The sequence below is a fragment of the Brassica napus genome, chromosome C7 (assembly GCF_020379485.1).
Source record: "Brassica napus cultivar Da-Ae chromosome C7, Da-Ae, whole genome shotgun sequence".
Lineage (NCBI taxonomy): Eukaryota > Viridiplantae > Streptophyta > Magnoliopsida > Brassicales > Brassicaceae > Brassica > Brassica napus.
In genome coordinates, this window is record NC_063450.1 from 9,520,700 (window position 1) to 9,545,501 (window position 24,802).

Sequence of the window (24,802 nt, forward strand, 5' to 3'; positions counted from 1 at the left end):
CTCCTCGCTTCTTTATCTGCCTGTTCTGAAGCACTGCGCTGCACTCCTTGGAAACCGTCATGAACTCGCTCTCCTCTGATATTTTTCTTGCGATCAATCCCTTCATAAAGCTGCGCATGGAGGGCATCATCTGGAATGAATCCATCAAGGGGAGTCGGGCGGTTAGGTCCTCCAGCATCTTCATGCACTTCATTTCCTCTTTGTCCTTACGAGTGGCCCTTGCTGGAACAGGGTAAGGGACCTTAGGAATGTATTCGCGAGGAGGAACAGCCTCTAGGATCGGGCGCACCGCTTCAGCTGGTTGTTCTGGCCCTGGCGAACTTGTTTCAAGTGCTGGTTCTGTATTCCTCTCATCTGCCTGATCGGCTGGCAGTTGTTCTGACTCTTTCTGCTTCCCTTTCTCAACCGCGGTGAACCTCCTCCTTTCTGGCTCGGAAAGTTGTTTCCCGCTCCTTAGCTGAACCGCATTGCACTCCTTGGGGTTTTTGTCTGTTTTACCAGGTAGAGTACCTTGCTGCCTCTTGACACTCTCAGCAGTCTGAGCTATCTGAATGTCCATCTGTCTCATATGGCTTGCGACATTATCGTACTTGGTGCTCAAATCTCCGAACATATGGTTTCCCTTGGAGCTGTTGTCCTTGGAGGAGTTGCTGCAACATGGTTTTAGTTTCATCTTGCGGAACAGCGACAGGGGTGGAAGTAGCGACCTGATTGTTCTGGTGGTTCTGCATCTGAGGTTGATTGTTCTGTGGTTGGCTTAGAACATAGGTTCGAGGTTGATAGTTCTTCTGATACCCCGCATACTGACCTTGGTTGCTCTGCGCCGGATCAACTGGTTTGTCCTGCTTAGGCCAGAAAAGCTGTGGATTGTTCCTTAGATTAGGGTTTGGGTGGTAATTCTTCAGCTGCCATGCCCATTTACGTAGCTCACTTCCTGCTGATCGTCTCCTGCTTGTTCAGCTTCAAACGCCTTGTCGCCTGCGCTCTTCTCAGGAGCTGCGTCTTCCATTATGAAAACCTGGCTCTGGTTTCCCTTAAGCAGTCTGTCCACCTTTGCCGCTAGGTCATCTATACTGTTCACACTTTTGGAGCGATCATGCTCCTTGTTCTTATTGAGTGAACTCGAAGCCATGTTCTCAATCAGCGTGAACGCACCAGGTGTGGTTTGAGTCATGAAGTCTCCGTTACTAGAGGAATCAAGGGTGTTCCGGAACTCATAGCTCACTCCATCGTAGAACACCTCCAATATGTAATCGTCATCAAACCCATGGTGTGGGCACTCTCTCTGGTACTCTTTGTACCTTTCCCAAGCTTCATGAAATGATTCATCAGATTTCTGCTTGAAGTTGGAGATTCTATGCTTCAGAGCCGCAGTTTTGGACTTGGTATAGAAGTGGCTCAGGAATGCTGATCGAACCTGGTCCCATGAGGTTAGAGAACCGGTTGGGAGAGATTGCAGCCAACGAGAAGCTTTCCCTTCGAGAGAGAATGGGACGACCGCATCAATCCCGGAGGCTTGCTGAGAGAAATGGATACCGAGACATGCTATTAGGATATGTCGGACAGCAGGGGTTGGCCGGACAAGAAGATCCTTCCACACGCCTTTTCCGGCACTTTTCCTGTTGGGAACAACTATAACATCGTCTGTCATGTCCTCGGGGATTCCGGCAGCCCGTTTGATGTCATTGAGTCTAGAGATGGCTTCTTCTTTTGTGTTTGAGGTTTTATCGAGGACTTTAAAAGCATCCCCAAGGCGACCCTGGAGGACTAGCCATCTCGGAGACTCGGGCATTGACAACACTCCGATGGCTAGGCACACTAAGGGAATCGCTCCGACACCTAACATGAATCTCCACCCAAGATGCCCGGGAAGCTTGGCGAAAAAGTAGTTCGATACGTACCCAAGAAGTATACCAATGTTGATAAATATCTGCAGACAAAAGAACATATAAGCAGTAAGTTTCATTTAAAAGTGTTTTTAATTATATCCAAAATTAGAAAGGCAGATCTATTAGACCTCAGGGAAAGAGCTGAGAAAACCACGAGAAGTAGCAGGAGCAACGTCAGCCGTGTAAACCGGTGCGATCATCATAGCATAACCGACGCCAATACCAGCTACAAATCGGCCAACCATAATGAAAGGATAATTTGTTGGCAAACCCCATGAGAAGGGCACCACAAAAGAAGAAGGCTCCTGCCAACACTATGGTGTATCGTCTCCCGATCCAATCAGAAGTTCTCCCCGCGGCGCCTGAACCTACCAGGGAGTAGATGTTTAAAATTCCCATGAGGATCTCAAGCTGTACGTCTGACAGTTTCAAATCTTCTTTTATAAAAATTGCAGCTCCACTCATCACTCCACTGTCTGCAACATCCATATATATGTAAGGATGGTTACAGAAACCAACTATGACATGGATCATTAGAATAAATCGTACCGTAACCAAGGATGATTGAAGTCATGGAGGCTAAGATTGCACATGCAAAAGCAAACCGGCTTCTATTCCCCCTCGGCGCCTCGACTTCTGCAGTGACAACACCTTTCTCGACTTCTGCAGAGGAACTCATCGTTTTCGCTATGATTGCAAGACAATGAAATTAATTAATAGAATAGAGTATGAAACTGACGGATGAACTTTGGTTCTTGTGGATGATGGAATCATTGGGATGATGGAAAGGGTTTAAATAAATGTGTAATGCTCACAACAGAAACTAACTAATATCGACTGTTAAAAACTAGTTAGTTAATTGATTACCTGTTATGGTTAAACTAAATTTTCAGGGATAAAAATTAGATTAGAAGATGTCAAGAGTCAGTGTTTTCCACTCATCTACAAGTTTTGTCCTAAAATTGGTTGTTTACAGTAAAAACAGATCTAACAAGATTCGTTTCTCTCTCTCTCTTTGTTTTTTACTATCCTAAAGTTAGAAACATACGAGAATATAATTAACATAAATCTAAATATATATAAATATCTTTGGACCTAGAAAGCCTTTGGGATTCCCACGGTTATCAAATTTTTTTTTTTATAGATACATAAATATATCATCATACAATGTCTAATATTTTTTATTTGAAATATATAACTAAGTGGTTCGTCCCGCCGCGCCGCCACACCTATCTGAACAAATTCTACATTTATCTGAACAAATGAATTTGTACAATATAATTGAATCATGAAAATTAGGTTGATATTTTATTTTCATCTATTTATTATAATTTTAAGGTTTATTATTTACATGTATTAAATTTACATAGAGAGAGTTTTAGTTGATTATTGTATGACTTTAATTAGGATTATGATTCGGATTTAACATTTCAGATGGACTATATTACTCATTTTTTTGTTACACTGGATTGTTCATCATTACGTTTTGTTGTATATACAGTAGAAACTTTATAAATAATACTCAATCAATTAATAAACACAATAAATTAAGAGAAATTGGCACTCCTATACAAACATAACTGCCTACTTTGCACGGATGGAAAATGGTCTTTAGCGATGATGTGTTTTTTTTAAATGAGAATCCTACCCCTACTTCGAACTAAATCACTCGCGTCTTTACGCATATACAAACACTCTATGTACCTATATCACGCGTGAGAAAGCTTGTCAGGATAAACACGATAACCGATTACATGCATTCAATAGAAACCGTAACTTCTCTTTCTTTCTGTCTCTCTCAAAATCCTTGTTCACTCGTCTTCCCTTTTCATCTCGTTTTCTCTAGAAACCTCATCGATCTCCATGTTCAAGTTCTCCCGAAGATAGTTTTCAATCACAACTGAAACCGTCACATTTTGCCATCATGCTCAACAAATCTCCTTGTTGACTCCGCGTTTAATTTTCTCTCGGTTCCTCGTGAAACATCACCGGTCTCTCTGTTCCTTATTTCATCGCGAAACCACCGTAAGTCAAAAACCATCTGTCTTTTTTTGTTTATTTCGCAGTCAATTATTAGTCCATTCTCAATCAATTACCTTTTTTACATTTTTTAGGGATTCGACTCTCGTTATAGACAGTCATGGCGGAGACCAATGATCTACCCAGAAGAATGTTTGCTCTAGGCCATGAACCCGTCGGCTTGAGAGTGTCACCATACCACAAACCCGGTGCACTTGGCCACATAATAGATTCGTTAGAAGAAGGCGAAATCGAGGTTTTAAAAAGAACTCATTTTGGGAAATTCCTAGAGCTAGCCGACAAGACGCCATACTCTGGCCGTCTAGGTCGATACATGCTTTCGAGACAGCTGAAAGTTCGCAAGAAATACGAAGCTTGGTTTCTTTTTTCTGAAAACCCAATAAGGTTCTCTCTGAGAAAATTCGCCATCGTCACCGGTCTTCCGTGTGGGAAATACCCGAAACAACCGCAGAAAGAGGCGAAGAAAATGATCTCTGAACAGCCGTACTATACAACACTTTTCGGCATATAGAAGGAAGTAACTGCAACATCTGTTATCAGGGTGCTCAAGCGCAAGACTATCACCGACCAAGATGCACGGATAAAGTATGCCTGCCTGGCTATACTCGCATACGTGATACTGCCTACAACACACGTTCCCAAAATATTATTTGAACACGCCGAAAAAATCAGAGAACTTGATGAGTTCTTCGTGTACCCGTGGGGTCGGGTATCCTTTGAAATGCTCATGAGTAGCATAAAAGAGAGAGATGAGGTAGCTCTGACTCAAAGCACAATTGCCCTGCAAGGCTACGTGCAGTCCCTTCAGATGGTCATGACAAAAGCAGTTCGAGGTTTAACAGAGTTAGTTCGTCAAGATTCACCAACGGATGCTGCGGGTGACGATGATGGTGACATTGCATTCCCCCCCGTCCAAGAATGGTATAAAACCAGCTCATGCCAGGACTCTGGATGCTGCAGACAATGTAAGCGGCTCCAACTCATCAACATTTTCTTGTCTTTTCTTTGCTGGCTGCAATGATATTTCGTGTAACCGGATAACAAAGTTCATGGTCACATATCCAAAAAACTAGCCGGCCACAAATGTGCCTAGTTTGTATAGGGGTCATACCCCCCAAGCAATTAGCCGCCCCCAATAGTGTAGTCTATTTATAATCTCATACCTCAAGACTCTCATTTGATGATTTATTTTTGTGTAGGTTCGTGTGACTTCGATTATTCAGCCAGCCACTGACTTCGAGATCAAGGAAGACTGCTTGTTTTTTTCCGATGATGAAGACGATGACAGCGTAGACAAAATGGTGAGCCTCATCAGAGACGGTGCCCGCTTTACAAAGAAGATGTTCATAGGGGGAGCTACCTCTGCTGACGTAGAGCGCATGAGAGAGGAGGCTGAGGCTGAAGCACTAGCGAAAAAGAAAAAGAAGAGGAAAACCCCCTGCCAAACGATACCAACACCAACACAAGCGGCCGTTGATGCAGAGCTCGTTGCCTCACTTGTACAAGCTAAGATCAAAATCCAAATTGATAGGGTCGAAGGCAAGGTCGATGACCTACGGGAATCATTTGATCAGTTGCAAGAGGTCGTGAAAAAACACATTTTCGAAAACTCAGCCCAACTGCTTGTTCTTCAGAACGGCTTTAAGACGATACTAGACTCCATTGCATCTTTATCCTCTCAGTCTCATTCGCGCTCAGTGGAAGACAACCCAATGGCTAACGCACCCGTAGCCGACTCCGTGGTCAGCCACAAACGAGACAGCCTAATCCTAATGTTCCAGCAGAGGCGACAAAGTACATAAACTTTGTTGTAGCGAGTGTCCAGAATACTCACGGAGACACAACCGCAGAGGTATATGCGTTGTTACCAATATATTTTAAGCACATTTTACCTCAAATTTTAACCCTCTTATGTCTGTCATCGCAGGGATCACGTACTCAGACCACCATCCCCGAGCCGCAACGCACCACATCCCGTGGTGATGCTGATATGGTCAATGAGGACACAAATATCAACCAAATGACATCAGGAGAAGATGATGCCAGTGTCCAGAGGCATGTTGAAGAGCAAAACGTTGACGAGGATTAATCTTCTGTGAGTAAATACTTTTCAGCCAGAGTTTTTTATACTTCTCAGCCATCCTTTTCTCTTGGATTGATGCAGGATTTTCAGCTATCAAAAGCTGAATCAGGAAACGAACGCGTGTCTGCAGAAGACTACGAGCCAAACCTGGACAACGAAGCTCCGCCGATTGTTACAGAAGACCATCAGCCTGACGCCGCCATACCAATTCGGAAAAGCACCCGTCTGAAGGCAGTCACGAAGTCACTGGTTGGTGTGTACGAATGCGACAAGCTTATTCTAAATAGGTTCCGGGAAGCACAACTTGGCGCCATCAACAAAGATGCAGCAACAGACTACCATGCGAAGTTCAACAAGTTGCTCCATATTCTGAAGACGTCTAAGTAAGCATCCACACACATGTGTTCCTCTGTCAATTGCCATTAGCTTCGTACATGTATATAATTGGCTGGCTACATGTAGTAATTTCCGTTCACCGTCAAACCTAGCCGTACAAATCAACAATCGCGTGCTACCGTTTTAAGTAGCCGGCCAACTTTCGAACCAAAACTAAACCATTTTCTCCTATCTTCAGGTCTATTACTATAGGTGGCATTTCAGTCAGCAACAAAGACATCATTGATATCGCTGAGAGGAGCCGAGCACTCTCGTTCAAGGTATATGCCTACACAACGCAATGAGCTCGATACACACCATGTTTTTCTAATTCTCACGTACATAATGTGTTTCGCAGATGATCGATGTACTGATGCATCACTCTCATGTTGTCACCTTGCACCAGCCAAATCCTCGCGACAGTTGCTGCTTTCTGGACTCCAAGTTTGTCTCCATCCTCTCCAAGAACTACTCGAGATTTAGCAAATCTCCCCAGAAAGAGGACTTTGTATTCACCCCCAACGTTTTAGAAACTCTTTGTGACCTCGAGTCTCAAACTTTCGAGTCATTGCGTTTCTATCTACCATCCAACTTCGACAAGAATTATTGGGTTGGCATTTGCGTTGACTCCACTACATGGACCTTGATTGTCCTCGACTGCAACGCATCGCTGAGAAGCGATTCGGTCATGGTAAAAGAACTGGCGCCAATTTGTCACATGTTCCCTTACCTCCTGAAGCAAGCCGGCAGAAACATGTGTTCAAAGGACCTCAAGGCACTGACGGTGGAGAGGCCAAGAAACATCCCTCAAAACATCAAGACAACGGACTCTGGCGTCCCAACCACACTGCTTATGCAAGCTCACGCTGTTGCTGGCATAGAGGTATGCAAATCTCTGACTTCGGATGTGTTGGACCATGAGGCAAAAAGGCTGGCTGTTATGCTCTACGAAGAAAACGTAGGGCCAATCTGAGTATCCGGCCTTTTGTCAAATTATCTCTGTGCTATGGATGTATAATAAATGTTTCTGTTGTTTTCTATGTATTGCGTTATGTAACTCCGTCTGGACATATGTTCTCATATATCTTGGGTCCCAACTTCATTATGATCTATGCAATTTTTTTTACGGATTCTTACTGTTTTACACTTACCTTCATACACAATACAAAGACTCCCACATGTAACCGGCTAAATATAGTGTTATCATCTTATCCTCTCACTCCATAACATCTTTTAACATATGGCTGACACGTATCACATGTACACCTTGTTGATATCGACACTTCTATATTAACCACACGTTTTAGATCTAGCTCATTCAAGCCATGGAAGTCTTTTCTCGTAATTCGCTCAGCACAAACCGTGTTCATTCCAAAAAATGTTGTCTTTGCGGCTACCCATCGTCGATCAAGAAGTTGTGGACCGACAAGAATCCAGGCTGGTTGTTCTTGGGTTGCACGCGATACCAGGTTCGCACCCATTTACTCTATTTCTTGCAAACTTCTCGATCCGTATACTTCGTTTGATTGTTTTCCGTTACTTAGCAGGAGGTAGATGGCTGTAATTTCTTTGAATGGTATGATTTAGAAGAAGTTAGAGGGTGGCCGAAGAGGTCTTTGATAGAAGCTCGTGAAGAAATTAGGGCGAAAGATTTAGAGATTAGACGGCTAACCAACATTAAAGCTAAGCTGCGTAGGGAGCTTGATAACCACCACCTCACCGAAGCTAGAACAAATCAGCTGGACGTCGACCATAGCCGTCACAACAGCCAGAACGATGACGATCATGAACCCAACATCAGTGTGAGTGAAAGATTTATTCGTAGCCTCTTCTTGAACTAGTAGCTAACTATGTTTTTTTCCAAAAGACCTAATTATGTGATATATGTGTAATCGTATGATTCCTGCTTTGTTACGGAAACATTAGATCAATTCTCACCTTGCTTGAACGTCTTTTGTCTTAGTATGTAATCAAACCAATTATGTGCTCTGAACATGAATCTTATCAATTATCCGTTTATTTATTCATTTAACCATATACTTATAAAAATATCCGGCTAATCAAAGCATCATGATGATGAACATTATCATCGTGTTCGATGATTGTGTTTACCAGTTATCCGTCCATTTTTTCACGTAACATTTTCCATGTTAAAATAGCCGGCTAATTGTAAACGCTATGAAGATGAACATTTTTATCAAAGTGTTCCCGACCATTTCTACAATAACAAGTTATACGGCTACATATAGATGTGGCCTAATGTTATTATTAGCTTAGCCGTATAACCTCGACCCAAACTAAATAACCAACAATATTTAAAGGGGAAATGCTTTATTTTTGATAACAATACGAATTCATACAAAACACCACATTCACAACCATGGACTTACACACTTATTTATACTGTCTACTCCTAACAGCAATCGAAACCAAATGTGTATCGTAAACCCAAGGCAACCACCAGACGATGCATACAACCCCCCTCGTACAGCAACCCCCTTCTTCTTACTTATTACTTTTTTATATTGCTTGCTTTCTTGTTGCACGATTATGCCCTAGCCCCTTGCAACGGCTGCAATACCTTCTGCGTATCTTCTTCATCTGCATCCAATAGCATATATTTTAGTAAAAGCAATAACATTTCTACTATTCAAATTCATAGCAGTTGCTGCATTTGCCTTAACTTCTTCACGCGAGAAGAGTCTCTTCTTTCTTGGTCTCCCTGGTGGTCGTCTCGTAGCTGGTGGGTTGAGAGTAATTGAAGCAACATCATCAGCCAACCTATGACCGCTGTCCAACTCAACAGGCGGTAAAACATGTTCTGCATACGCTGCCTTCAAATAATTTATAGTGTACACATCACCAATTAATCCCTCCACCTTAACGTTAGCTTTCAATGCCGCCGCAATTGCATGGGAACATGGCATGCTGAGCTTTTGGAATTCAAAGCACGTGCACGACTTTTCTTTTAAACTGACGACAAACAACCCTCATTTCAAGTCCTGGACTTCATAATCATCATTATCTACCTTTCTTACGTCATATCCACCACATATCTCAAAGTTCGCAGCAAGCAAACTGCTAACCTTTGGTGTCAAACCAGCTTCCACATCTTTGATAGCATCACGTCGTGATGTGAACCAGCTCATTATCTTCTTTCGTATGAACTCCACCAGCAGGATAACCGGATACTCCCTTTCGTCCCTAAGGACCAAATTCCAAGACTCAGCCAGATTGCTTGTCATGATGTTGTAGCGCTCGCCAGGGAAATGAGATCTGGTCCAATGTTCAACACCTATGTCAACGAGGTAATCAGCACACTGTTGATTGATGGATCGAATCTCACTGAAGACCGTGTAAAACTCTCCCATTCTAAAAGCTCTCGCTGCCTTCGAAACGAGATAACCGAGTTGCCTCTCCTTAAACAGAGTCTTGATGTTCCTCTTCAGATGAATGATGCACGCGTAATGACCAGCTAGCGGATACACCTACAAAAATCGATTTCAGTGCAGTGGTAAGTGCAAAGTTAACCGAATAACAATTTAGACATCCACAGATCAAAATGTATATACGTACAATAAACAACATAACCGTATAACACGATTACACCATACCTTGCTCAATCCTTGGTAAATTGAGGCATGTCTGTCTGATACAAACACCACACCGTCTTGGTTAGGAACGAATGATGACATCTTATTGAAAAACGACTCCCACGACTTGTCATTCTCCCCATCCACTATAGCAAAGGCTAGTGGGAAGATTTGATAGTTCCCATCTTGCGCAGAAGCGATTAAGAGACAGCCAGCATACTTCCCTCTTAGATGTGTACCATCTATAACCACAACCTTCCGCATATGCTGAAAACCCTTCACGCATGCACCCATAGCTAGGAACATATATTTGAAGCGGTGCCCCACATCCTCTACATATTCGGTATGTATATGGCCAAGGGTCCCCGGATTAGCCACAACCAGCCTCTGTAGATAGTTGGGAAGGCTTTGGTAAGAAGCACCACAAGATCCCTTTGCGATGTCCACAGCCACCTCACGCGAACGCCAAGCCTTCCAGTATGAGATATTGACAGCATGGTCTCCCCTCATAACCTGTCTGATCTCTCTTGGGCGCGGACCCACACCAGTTCCACTGAACTGCTGTCTCAACATCTCCCCAATGACGCTCGATGTTGCTTGTCTCTGGTACCCAGATCGCTCATCAATACTACAACTATGTTCACCGCCAATCTTACGGACCTCATACATACTTGAGCCCTTAACTAGCACCGCATAAACTCGCCAAGTACATGTCTGACCAATACACTCGAGCACCATAACAGAAGGTGCTGATTTCGCACTACGGTCAACGAATTTGTTCTTGATATCGTACAAAGACATGTGCTGCTTGAATGTATTTCTAGTCTCAAAAGTCTTGCCAACGAAAAGGTCTTTATCACCAGATCCCACATACCCTGCACATTGGTGTCAAGTTAATTAATTTTTGCATTACTATGGATAGAAATTGCACAGCTTATCATAAACTCCATCAAATCTGCTTATACTTATACATAAACAACTAGCCGGTTAGATAACACAATCCAATATCATTCAGCAACATACTTTATTTCATAACTTACGAATGGAACATAACATTCTACATCCATCAGCCGTACATAACCGTAAAACAAAATGACATAACTAGATACATATTACATGACCAAAAACAAACAACACCACGATTTTTCACTGAAAAATCAAACACTCTAACCGTTCTTCATAACACTTAGCCGCACGGGGTTTTCACCCGGCTAATATATCACACGTAAAATGCTAACAAACCCATTCCGTTGGAAAACACTTCCTTAAAAGGAAACACACTTAGCCGATTAATACTACAAATAACCCATATTGCATTAGCAGTCGATAGCGATTAAATAAATTTAGTTAAACCCACCATCAGCTCCACTTTCATCAAACGAGGAGTTTGGGTTCTTAGGTGTCACATCTTAGGGTCCGGGGGCTCCCATACCACCACAGTCAATGGTGAGTCTGAGCTTAGCTGTAACGACCACAGTGGTCTGGTCTTGACATTTTTCACTAACTGACATTCCACTCCCAGACGCTACCACGGGTTGAGGGGGTTGAGGCACTTGGCTACCTTCGCCCCTTGATGCTGCATACCAAAACCGGGGTGATATTATTCATCTTGTCACATGTGCAGTAGTCAAATCAAAAAGGAGATAACGCATTGTCTCATTACCCAAGAATTTCTCAAACGCTGCGAGCAACTCGTTACCAGGCTCTGGTGCAGCGTTAGCACCTCCGTGAGTCTCATCCGGCACAGAAACAGGCGGAGGGACCTCCATCTCCAAATCTGGACACGATCCAGTAGAGGAAGCATCATTTTCTTCGTGAGCTGCTGCAACCCCTCCATCACCTACAAGGCATATTGTCTCGTTTGTGCGTCCTTCACCCTCCACTACAGCCCGATCTGGTTCCACGTCCTCAGGGAGAATAAGGTCATCACCCATCAGACCCTCCCAAAAATCCATCGGCGTCTCCATTGTCCATCGCTGGACGATTTGGCCCTCATTTTGATTCACGGTTGCTGCTTCTGGGAGAGCCGGAGCTTGTTGTGTAAGTGGCAACCCCCCTACCAAATCATTATATATTAACCGGTTAAGTTAAAACGTGGACTCCAGATTTAATCATAGACGGATAATATGTAAAACCTAACATGCCGCTAAAAAGTGCAAGTGGACTTCACATTCTGTTAATGCCTACATCTCATACGGGGCTGTAGGTGGCTGGATCAGGGGCAATTGTGACGGATCTGGATTAGGTGCATGATCCTTGCCCCCACCTGTGTAACGTAAACAACACACATATTAACCGGTTAATAAGAAATGTAGCCGATAAGCGAGACAGAATAGCCGGATATAGCCACGCTTTTACAGAACCAGTTCAACTGCGAACTACCAAATCAAACCTGTACCTGTTTGTGCATCAGTCATGTTTTCATCGTTGTCTTCCACCAATATCACCTCGCGAGCAACAGCTTCGTAGCGCCGGTCAGCTTGTTCCTGGAGTGTGTCGGCCAAGTCCATCTCAAGAGCAACCCTATGCAGGACCATCATCTCCTGCTCATTAAAAATTTCCTCCAAGATGGATCTGTTGCATGTCATCCTTCTCCCAACCACGAGCCCTGCAAAAAAAACGCGCCACATGTCTCTTAGAAAAATGAACAAAAACAATCATGCAAAACAAAAGGCCAACAATATAAATGTCCGTACACTTACTTTGACACTCTCTTCTGGCATACTCGTCTTGACTACCGTCAACAACAAACCGCTTTCGGCCAATAACGAAGTTGTCCCTTCGGTTGAAATGGAATCTAGCGATGCTCTCAGCTCCGATTGTCACAACGAGCACGAGCTCGGTGAACCACTCCCTTACACTGAGCATGACTGGTATGTTAGTGGTAGTGGTGATGCTAATCGGCAGAGATCGCCTCCCTAGTGGCCCGAGAATCCATGCCGGAGACTAGTAAGACAGTAGGACAAGAGTCCCTTGCCCCACCACGTATCTCATCCTCACAACGTTCAGCAAAGATTCGTAGGTTTCATTGTGTCTTATCATCGCCCCGAACCCAAAGTCAGTAGGATCAGCATTAAAATTCCAAGCGCCGTCGCCTTCATTGAGCCACTCTCCACGCCAAAGCCTTACAAGCTTCCCCATCTGAAAAGATATTTTCTCTTAAATAAAGTGTAATGACAAAGCAAACGACCACATGCAAAAAGAATGTTCAGATAAAGAATGTTTCTAAGATATAGACATGTTAAGACTGATATGCATCCATCATAAATGCAAACATTATCGGCGGAAACAACAGAAGATACGACATAAATACTAATAACTGACCTGATTATTACTTCCCAAACTGGAGTGATGAAGAGAACCTTAAAAAGCCAGTAAAGACGTTTTTTTCTAAGAAAGTGATAGTTATGGTTTGTGTTTCACCCACGGACCAACACTTGTTATATAGAGCAAAACAAATACACACGTCGGTACAGTTTACTCAGCATGCATACCGTTTTGTTACCCGTGTTAAACAAGCGAAAAGTTGTATATTTTCTATGTGCAGTGAGTGGTCAATTTATTATGCTAATTTTAGATAGAAACCTAGACAATTATAAACGGTCCGACGTATATATATAGATTTTGTAATCATTACTTGCATGTCATCATTGCAAAACTCCTCCGCTTCTCTACGTAAAAGAAAGAGACGAGCAATAGGGGCACCGTCGTCTTTTCGCCCCTTCAGAAGCTGGGCCTTGAGTTTGGGCTGTCTAATCTTCCATCCACGCAAATTTCCCACTCTCTGTGTATTTATGGTGCAAATCGCTCATAAATTAATAAATTCTTTCGGTTCTGAGTTGGTCATGTTCAAAATATGATCCAAATCGATAAAATAATAAAATAATATATTCTAGAAAACCATGTGTAAATGTATGGTCCCATTAAAAACATAAATTAATAATTATATGTATATACATTTTCTATATGTACAAAAAAGCATTTTATTGTTTTTCATATTCAAATAATATTAGCTCTATTTTTTCTTAACATTTAATATATTTTTATAATATTTAGTAAATTATATCTAAAACTGCAATTAAATTCTATAGAACATATTTCAGACACACAAAACAATATAAGAGATATAATATGAAGTTGAATTTCAAAAACTTAATCAATGTATGTATGGTAAAATTAATTATTTTGTTATTTTATATAAGAGATATACTCTAAAATAGAAAAATATAAAAAATAATTTTTTTTTGTAAATTAATAACTCTATAATTAATAAAATATCACAATCTCAACATTGTTAATTTATAGAGTTTTTACTGTATTTCAAAATCATATTTACCGTTTTCATTAATTTACTCGCTTAATTTAGCATTTATTGACATTTACTTTGGTAAATTCGGTCATGTGTGTCCGTCAAAGTGATTTATTTATTTTTCAGTGTCTTATCTTTAGTTATGTTAGTTTTTTTCAATATGTCATGTTAATTTCATCTTTATAAGGAAAATCGGTGGAGCGTTATCGCAAGTACCTTTCCTACATTAGGCCAGACCTTTTTTAACCAAATCCGAAAACCGAACCGAATGCGAAAAACAGAACAAAACTAAATCTGAATCGTTATTATGATTCCTGTATGAAGAATGAGATTTAGGTATATTAAAGTTTGGATACAACTCGAACTGAACCAAAATCCGAATTAAGATCCGAAAACATCTGAACTTAGTTAAACCTATTAATTTTTACATATATTAAGGTAATTTAGATATTTTAAAAAATTTGTATTTTTTGTTATTTTGAATACTCTTTAGTTATTTTAAATAGATTAACTAATTTTAACTAGATTTTTGAATCATTTATTTGAGTATTGTTTCAGTTTCATTAGTTTTAATAGATTTTTGGGAGTTCAATCATAGGTTACAAACCCGATCTAAATTGAACCCGGAAGGAAGAAAATGAATCTGATCTAAAAATTAGTAAAACCCGAATGAGACTTATGATCATACTACCGAAAATCCAAAAATTAGAATCAACCAAACCGAACCCGAACGGGACACCAAATGCCCATGCCTAGCCTGCATTCATGTGTCCATCTTGTATTGTCTTGTGCGTCTGTCTCTTTTTCAGTTTCGGTGTAGATTCCTTTGTACATGCTTTTATCCGAGTAACATGGCATGCATACTTCTGGGGGCAGTAGTCCTGCTGGAAATTTGTTCCAAATGAGCAGAAAGATAAGTGGTGGCAAGCTTTCATTGTACGTCTTTCCTTTCCATTTCATTTTCATTTTCTAAGTAATGAAATAATCATCATAAGTAACTACTAATGTCTTCTCTTATTTGACTTATAAGCATACTAATAAAAATCCAATTTTGAAGGCTCTTATGCCCAAGAAGATATAGAGTTTGATAGGTAGACCTTTGCCAAACAGTCAGAATGCATATATTTTGATCTCTTGACAGAAAATAGAATATGAAGAAATCAAAAGAAGAAGAGAGCGATTTGATATCTGATATTACCCTATTTAGATTCTTTGGTTTGAAGATCGAATTGATGGCTCGGATGAGCTCTTGTGAGTCTGAGAAAAGTCATATTTTGGAGATTCCATGGTGGTGAGCATGAGAGAGGGCTGCTCGAATAGCTAAAGCTTCAGCCAAGAGAAGTACCTATGATATAAGTTTTAACAGTCTCATTCTAATACCGATCTAATAATTGTTTTTGTATATGTCTAGGCTTTCTTGTGGAGATGAAAGTGTCCCCCAAAAACATCAATTTCATCTAGGAATATTTACTGGGTTACCAGTAGAAAACAAAATATGGGTTTCTGCAAAAAAAAAAACCTTAACTTTATCCGCAATCTCGAAAATTCACAGGTCAATCCAATAAATACGAGTCAATCCGCAGTATAATCTTTGATTGTATACACATAAAGAGTGTTCGAACCTTGAACCTTAAACACATTTTGCAGGTTATCTAAGCATTTCGGCCAGCTGATAAATTTGTTTTCTTATCATACGAAATTATTTATATAGCAAACCCGTTCGAAAATGACTTTGGTTCTTCTTCTTATTCCCTTGGACATGAGAGCTTGGGTAATGAATATGATCCTTTGATTTTTACTCAAGCATCTACTATTTTCGATTTTCTTTACTTATAGTTATTATCTCACATGATTTGAACAACAATCCGAATCAAATTATCGTTTCCGGCTCAGCTCCACCTTCTTCGAGTGTATCGTGGCGAGAACAAAAAAGAAAGATATGATATGCTCCCGTGGTGATATCAAAGAAGAAAGATATGCTGCGCTCCAAAGGGTCATCCCACATTCATTGCTCAAGCTCCCATGTCCATGGGACAAATAAGAAACAAGGTCATTTAGGAATGGCTTTGCTATATAATTAATTTCGTTTAATAATTATATATCAGCGGCCGACATGGTTAGATAGCTTGACAATGTGTTTAAGGTTCAAGGTTCAAGCCTTCTATTTCAACTACTTTTTATATTATAAAAAATGCCGAAACGATGTAGTATTGAAAAATGTTAAAATTATACAAAGTTAAACACACATATACAGCCGAATTTTATATTGAGGGTTGAATCCTATTTTCGTGATTGCATAAAAAGTTGCAAAAGAGAAACTCAGAAAACCCAAAAAATAAGATGCTGAGAAATAAATTATAGAGAAATGCCATAAAATAACTCTAAAATTTGTTATCAAAAAAATATCAGACAAGGGTCAAAACGACGAAAATAGATTTCATTAAAAAGATAAAAAACAAAATACTCATACCCCCTACGATTAATTAATATAGACTTAGGATTTAAATTTGAGGGTTGAAAGATGAGTTTAAGATTAATAAACCATTAATTAAAATTTAAAATATATTTTTTAAAATAGTTTCAAAAAAAATTGGATTTCAAAAAAAAATTGAAAATAAAAAAAAATTGAAAAGAAAAATTGAAAAAATATTCGAATTGAAATTTTGTTTCTCAAAAACAAAGTTCACGGATACATGACTTATTCTTCAATGGTTATGGATGGACACAAAAGAACTCCTCAGGGAAAATCTAACTTATGGGAGCCAGAAACCAAAGGATAAGAGTTTCATCCTTACCTGTCGTGCTTGAGACGCTTTCTTAGACAACGGAAGGTGTTCTACAAGTAGCAACATGTCAGTTTTTTATACTGACTGTAAGGATCTAATCTCAATTATTTAAGGCCCAAGAGCCTGGCCATGCTTTTTCAAAAAATTAAAGGAGTTGCCGAGAGGCTAAAATTAAAGGAGGTGAGATAGCAAGATCAATTCATAGGGATTTGTATTACATTGATTGTTCTATTCCGGTCTAGTTCTCCAGACAAGATCAAGTTGAGTAATAGAATAACCGTTTGATGAAAAAAACTCATTATATGTACATATGTTTGTTTATGAGAAAATAAAAAGCGACGAGTCTATTGAAGAACGTTTTCCCCTAGGCGCGTGATGAATATATCTTTGTAAGGTTTTTATGTTCTTGTCAATTAAAAAATAGCATCAGTTAGGTTGAATTGACATTCTCATCAAAATAAAGTTGAGCTTAGTTAACAAGTTGAGCTAGATGGAAACTTACATTATTAAAGCAATTTTCTTTTCTTTGTAATGAAATTTCCCCAATTCACGACAACATATTTCATTATTTCTTATCAGTGTTTCTCAACCACTTCTTGACCTTCCTCTGTAACATTCTTCTTCTTGTTTGCAGTGTAGCTCCCGAAAAGACTCTCCATCTCTTCCAAAGGTATACCTCGTGTCTCTGGAAGGAAAGTAAAGAAGAAGACCCATGCAGCAGCAGCAACTCCGGCAAAGAGAAGGAATGCACCACCGATGGTTAGACCTTTAGAAAGCGATAGGAATGTCATTCCGATAATACCACTCATCAATCTATTCAACATCACTCCCAAACTTGCCCCTTGAGCTCTTAGCCTCACAGGGAATATCTCTGAGCAGTAGACCCACGTCACTGGTCCTGCACCTATTGAGAATGCTGCTACAAACGTCATTACCGTCGTAACGCTAAGCCCAATAGCCCACTTGAGCGTGTGTCCTGGGTTTCTGTCGATGACTGTAAGACTAGTCCCAAGCGCGGTCAATGAAAGAAACTTTCCGCCCATACTCGTGAGCAACAAGGCACGGCGTCCAAACCGGTCGACCACGCAAGTCCCTACAACGATAAAGAGTGTTTTGACAACTCCAACAGCGACAGTTGCCAAGAGCTGGTCATTCTTGGATTTCAGTCCAGCCTTTTGGAAGATGGTCGGAGAGTAAAGGACGACCGCATCAATTCCGGAGGCTTGCTGAGCGAAATGGATACCGAGACATGCTATTAGGATATGTCGGACAGCAGGGGTTGGCCGGACAAGAAGATCCTTCCACACGCCTTTTCCGGCACTCTTCCTGTTGGGAACAACTATAACATCGTCTGTCATGTCCTCGGGGATTCCGGCAGCCCGTTTGATGTCATTGAGTCTAGAGATGGCTTCTTCTTTGGTGTTTGAGGTTTTGTCGAGGACTTTAAAAGCATCCCCAAGGCGACCCTGGAGGACTAGCCATCTCGGAGACTCGGGCATTGCCAACACTCCGATGGCTAGGCACACTGAGGGAATCGCTCCGACACCTAACATGAATCTCCACCCAAGATGCACGGGAAGCTTGGCGAAAAAGTAGTTCGATACGTACCCAAGAAGTATACCAATGTTGATAAATATCTGCAGACAAAAGAACATATAAGCAGTAAGTTTCATTTAAAAGTGTTTTTAATTATATCCAAAATTAGAAAGGCAGATCTATTAGACCTCAGGGAAAGAGCTGAGAAAACCACGAGAAGTAGCAGGAGCAACGTCAGCCGTGTAAACCGGTGCGATCATCATAGCATAACCGACGCCAATACCAGCTACAAATCGGCCAACCATAATGAAAGGATAATTTGTTGGCAAACCCCATGAGAAGGGCACCACAAAAGAAGAAGGCTCCTGCCAACACTATGGTGTATCGTCTCCCGATCCAATCAGAAGTTCTCCCCGCGGCGCCTGAACCTACCAGGGAGTAGATGTTTAAAATTCCCATGAGGATCTCAAGCTGTACGTCTGACAGTTTCAAATCTTCTTTTATAAAAATTGCAGCTCCACTCATCACTCCAATGTCTGCAACATCCATATATATGTAAGGATGGTTACAGAATCCAACTATGACATGGATCGTTAGAATAAAATCGTACCGTAACCAAGGATGATTGAAGTCATGGAGGCTAAGATTGCACATGCAAAAGCAAACCGGCTTCTATTCCCCCTCGGCGCCTCGGCTTCTGCAGTGACAACACCTTTCTCTATTCCAGAGGAACTCATCGTCTTCACTATGATTGCAAGACAATGAAATTAATTAATAGAAGAGAGTATGAAACTGGAAGATGAACTTTGGTTCCTGTGGATGATGGAATTATTGGGATGATGGAATGGGTTTAAATAAATGTGTAATGCTCACAACAAAAACTAACTAATACCGACTGTTAAGAAAATACTTAGTTAACTGATTACCCGTTATGGTTAAACAAAATTTCAGGGATAAAAATATAGATTAGAAGATGTCAAGAGCCAGTGTTTTCCTCTCATCAACAAGTTTTGTCCTAAAATCGGTTGTTTACAGTAAAAACAGATCTAACAAGATTCGTCTCTTTCTCTCATTTTTTTTTCTATCTTAAAGTTAGTAACATATTTTATTATATAAAATTTAGTTCTTTAAAGTTAATAATTAACATTATCGGCACACATGGCACTTAAACATTTGAAATGGTGACATATTTGAAATGGTGCACGCATAGTATTTATTTTTACGTTTTTATACATTTATATTCGTTTTTCATGATTAGTATTATATATTTTAGATGTGTCGCCGTAACTAATTGTATTCAAAAGACCTAGACTGTATCGGGTAATAAGATTATTTTTGGTACAAATATCTGAACCTGTTTCAGATACATTGGTTATTTAGATATTTTTATGTTCCTACACATCTGAATAAAAATCATTCAGACCCGGGATGACCTAACTCAAACCCCACACAAAAATTTATAATATACAAGCGGGGACTAATTTCAAAACCCAAAAAAATTGATCCCGAAAGAAACAACTTGTACCTGAATGAATACTTGAATGTCCTTACCTAACTGATTCTGTAAATAATTTTTTTAAAAAACTCTTTCTATATATTTTGCTAAAATAAAGGAAATAAAAAGAATTTTTTTTATTTATTAAATAGTTATACGGAGTAAAACATTAAGTGACAAGAAATGTAATATGTTTTAATTATTTTGATTTAAATTATTATTTTGTTCACATAAACTTTGACTTTGAATTATGTGTTTGGTTAGGTAACTTTTCACCGATTGGAACTCATATAATTTTTTTTTAGTAAAACAGATTAAACCGAACTATTAACCATATGCAAAACCCGGTTATTTTATATTTTTGATTTTTATAATTTGCACAAATTTAGGGTATGAATAGTGATCAAGGAGCGACGAGGAATAATGCATTTCCTAACGTTTCTAAAAAAATTACCATTCACAAGGAATAATAATTCTCTCTCATTCCCTCTCATTCATTTTTTGTAGAGAATTAAAAAAAAAATTATTCTTTGTTAAATTTGAGAAGGAACAATCATTCTTTTTCATTCCTGCTATTTTATTTCCGTGCATACCTTTTCTATTTGTTCCTCTTGTTTCCCGAATGATCACCAGTCAAACAATGTTGATTAACTGCTAAATAAAAATCTGCACTATTACTTTTATGGCAATATAATTAATGATTTGAAGTATAGTTAAGGTAAATATAATTAATGATGTGAAATTTCTAAGGTAATATAATTAATGAAATTACTGAAAAGACAATATACTTTTTTTTTATATATCTATCCATGTTTCCAAATAAATTTCATTTATACTGCTGATATACCATGAATTTTACAACTTTTAGACCATGGTATATGACATATTTAGAGTCTACTATATGGGTTTGGAGTATGTTTTAGAGTGCTTTAAGGTTCTTGTACGTTTTGGAAAATTTTGGTGATTTTGGAGTCTTTTGAGGTGCAAAACTGCATAGACACGTTAGATGTTTAGCTATGTATGGAGACCTTCCCGCGGTGCGATTGAGTTAGATTTCTAATGCCACCGGTTTGAGGTCAATCAACATCTTATAGCAGAAGTTATGCTCGTTTTACTGAAGAGTGGTACGTCTGCCTCGCGAGAGGAAGCTGTTGAGGAGATGAATGAATGTTGAACGATGACAGAGACTTGGTGTCAATCAATGGTGATTCCAGAAGAGGGGGCGAGCCTATTTCATGACCGTCTTAAGCCCATAAGTTACCACATGTTACCAGAATATCCCAGGACGACTCAAAACCCTATCTATCTGTTTTTATGACATTGTTGACGGCTACACTTTCTTTGATTCATTATTCTTGTTTTAGGGTTGGAGAGAAGATCAATTCTCCTTCAGAGATTGATTGGAACTCCTTTGGTTTTATATATTATTCAGAGTATGATTTGTGTTATTACTTGCATGGCTGAGTAATCGTCTTGTTAGATTTAGGGATTTCATGAGCTTAATGGCAAACTGAATCTGTTAGGATTGCTAGGGTTTCTTACTGAATTCTACACCAGGGTCCCTGGTAATACTAGGATATTGAATAGTTAGAATAGCACGACAGTGTGACTGATTGTTTGAACCTAGAATCATAGGACAATTGAGAAGCACAAAAGTGCAATTAATTACCAGAACATGAACCCTGAGTGAATTAGATACCTAGGGGAATACGACAGTTGGTCTAGGATTTAATTGAACATTATTGATATGTGTGATAATGCTTGTCTGAAGTAGTATCGATTGACGCTTAACCGATTGCATCGATCGATACTCATTCTTTGTTTGCATGCGACGGCTAGAACATACTATTTAGTCATCTAATTAGTAATTGCATGCGAAAGGTGAATTACTTGCTAATGAACTCAAGTTCTAGAATTGAACCTATAAAACCCTTTGCATCCTTGAATTTCAGTTTTGAATCTTTTGATTGATAGATCTCTAAATCTAATGTTTCTTCGTTATTGTTTACAAACATCAATCAATCAATCGAATAATTGCCTTGTTCACCCTGCTTACTGCTTTGTTTACTGTTTTAATATTGATTGCCTAGCTTAACCTTGATTTCTAAAGTCTATTGTGTGTCAACGCTCCATGTGGATTTGATCCCTAAGTACTACAACTGAACCTCCTATTTGAGAGAGAGTAAAGTTTCTCAAAAGATAATTTGAGTGATATCAAATTTGGCGCCGTTGTCGGGGAGCAAGGATGCGCCATTAGACTTGATTAACAGGTTTAAGCTAGGTTTTATTTTCTGTTTTAAGTTATTTACATAAAAAATTTCTTGTCTTTCATGTACATGCCTATTAGTACTAGAAGGAGCAAGGAGAAAGAGCTTTTATCCTCAGACCCAGAACGTTTGGAACGCTCAATCTGCAAGGAGAAACGCACGTCATCGATAGACACTACCTCTAGTTCGTTGATCAACCCTTATTATCGAGCAGCGATCGACGCCTCAACTCGAGGGTCGATCGATATCGACCCGCAAGCAGACAACATGGTGGCGACTCTTGTGCTGACAAAGAATGAGAATGGAGACCTGCATGACCCCGAAGGTCATCTGTGTAATGCAGCAGGTCAAAAAGTATATGCACATGGGGCTATAATCCTTGAAGCATCTGCTGCTACTGAGGTTGATAGAGTTCCTCGACAGAGGACGATTGCAGAATGGATCAGACCTGGTCAGTTCTATGTTAACAGGTCTGCGAATCAACCTCCAGCAATCCAGGGAGTTGATATGAAACCCACCTACTTCTCTTATGTCGTTCAGCACCCTTTTCATGGTCTTCCTCATGAAAATCCCTTGGACCATATTGAGACACTCGAGAATTTTGTCTCTTGCATCCAGGAGCATAAAAGAACCGAAGACTACATCCTCTGCAAGCTGTTCAAGTATTCGCTTTCTGGCAATTCGGTTAATCGGCTGAAACGTCTATCACCAGGATCTCTCACTACATGGAATGAGGTCAAGACTGTGCTTCTGACTGATTTTTTTATCACCCAAAGACTGAATATATGAGGAATAGAATTTGGACATCCTTTCAGGGACCTACTGAAGCTTTCAGAAGCTCTTGGGACAGGTTTAGGAGCTACCAAAGGGACTGTCCACATCATGGTTGCACGGAGGTTCAGCTGTTGCAAATTTTCAAAAGGGGAATTGATTTGCGATATCATATAATGCTGGATACTGCAAGCGAAGGAAATTTCGAGACACCGACCCAGAGTAAGCTAAGAAAATAATTGAGAACATGATGTTTCGTAACAATACCAAAAATCTTGATTTTCGAAGGATGAAATCGCCTGTAATGGATGGTGACAAGATTGTTGAGGCTGATATTGGTTCTGTACATGAAGTCTCATTGGTAGAACAGGAGGTAGAGAAGGATGAGAATCATGGCCATATTCAGATGATGGAATCTATGATGGAAAAGCTCCTTGAAATTCAGCAGAGATGAGTGAATACTTGAATCTGAGGTTGGATTTTATCTACAGAGAGCTGAATAGAAAATTTGAAACCTTGGACGCCCATGTCATGATGCTAGACACCCAAGTTTCTGAGACTGCAAAAGCTGTGAGGAAACACAAAGCTCTGGTTAAAGAGAAAGCGGAAGAAAGTGAGAGGCACCAGATCGAAGCCATCTTAGATGACAACTTTGAGGACGTAGTCAAGCATAAGAAGCTGCTGGAAGAAGTTTTTTTAGTCGAAAGTTCCATGTCCATTGGCAGCTCGCATTGGTGTTTATCGACACCATCAGCATAGCATCGATCGAAACCACTTTTGGGATCATGCAAAACTGTTCGAATTCAGAGCCACACATAATTCGCTGCTCGACACCCGCATCCTCCCATCCTGTACTGTGTTATATAAAAAGTCAAATTTCTAACAAATTTCTGATAAATTTCGGTCAATTGCTAATATACCATGGATTAACTTGTTTTTAGCCATGGTATATAAGTGTTTTAGGAGTTATTTGTTATGTTTTGGACTATTTTTAGTGTGTTTACAGGTTCATGAGTGTTTTAGAGATATATGGTGATTATGGGGGCATTTTGGAGAAAAATCTAGAAGAAACTCGTAGCTACCCATCGAACCAGTCTAGAGTCGACATTTAGAGTCAACCGTCGATCGACGGACAACTCTTGTCATCAATCGACAGCGAAGCGCGCAAAGTCCGACTTGGTTCCCAGCCGACTTATGGACCAAGTTCCACATCATTTACAAGATTACCCCTGGCCGACTTTAACCTAATATTTATGTGCTCTGCCATTTTTTTGGGCAATACACGCTTTCATACTTTCCACTTTACACAACAAAACATATTTAGAGTTTTCAGTAGTTTGGAGGAAAGATCCAAGACTCCTTCAGAGATTTGTATTTGGAACTCCAGTTTTTTTACCTTATTCTATTTATGCAGTTTATTCAAATATTTGCTATGTTCTGTTTTGCTATGTCTGAGTAGTTACTCTTGTTAGATTTAGGGATAGAAATAAGGTTTTGAGAGATTACCCCAAAATATCGATACAGTAAGGTGATAAGATTTCCTTTAAAGGAATTGCTATTAATGCTTGTGTTCTAGAGTAGCTAACTAGAAACCTGAACTTATGATAATTAGGCGCAAGCGAAAACATGGTCTTTTACCTGAATTAATTTCCTAGAGC

The 24,802-nt window shown here is 39.9% G+C and overlaps 3 protein-coding genes, 1 non-coding gene and 1 pseudogene across 4 annotated transcripts; 2 read left to right on the plus strand and 3 right to left on the minus strand.

Moving 5' to 3' along the window:
• Window positions 1-835: 835 nt before the first annotated feature.
• LOC125590323 lies at window positions 836-4,146 on the minus strand (annotated as a pseudogene).
• LOC125590893 lies at window positions 1,263-1,369 on the plus strand. The gene has a single exon (XR_007326895.1). It is a non-coding gene; the product is annotated as a small nucleolar RNA R71 (small nucleolar RNA).
• On the plus strand, window positions 4,030-7,360 carry LOC106407863. Its single transcript, XM_013848715.3, has 7 exons — window positions 4,030-4,412; window positions 4,470-4,839; window positions 5,129-5,671; window positions 5,857-6,003; window positions 6,094-6,395; window positions 6,587-6,668; window positions 6,746-7,360. Exons 1-7 carry the CDS (start codon window positions 4,030-4,032, stop codon window positions 7,358-7,360), a joined length of 2,442 nt encoding a protein of 813 aa, XP_013704169.3.
• A 1,547-nt stretch (window positions 7,361-8,907) lies between these two features.
• LOC106407862 lies at window positions 8,908-11,947 on the minus strand. Its single transcript, XM_013848714.1, has 6 exons — window positions 11,644-11,947; window positions 11,413-11,556; window positions 10,002-10,855; window positions 9,417-9,875; window positions 9,066-9,221; window positions 8,908-8,988 (listed from the first exon to the last, which is right to left on the minus strand). The coding sequence occupies exons 1-6, from the start codon at window positions 11,945-11,947 to the stop codon at window positions 8,908-8,910; spliced, it is 1,998 nt and encodes a 665-aa protein (XP_013704168.1).
• A 5,566-nt stretch (window positions 11,948-17,513) lies between these two features.
• Window positions 17,514-20,584, minus strand: LOC106409440 (putative polyol transporter 1). The gene is given in 4 exon segments (XM_013850079.3): window positions 17,514-18,712; window positions 18,800-18,934; window positions 18,936-19,147; window positions 19,222-20,584. Coding segments are annotated over 4 exon segments (1,536 nt in total). The 5' UTR covers window positions 19,349-20,584; the 3' UTR covers window positions 17,514-17,650.
• Between the last annotated feature and the right edge of the window lie 4,218 nt (window positions 20,585-24,802).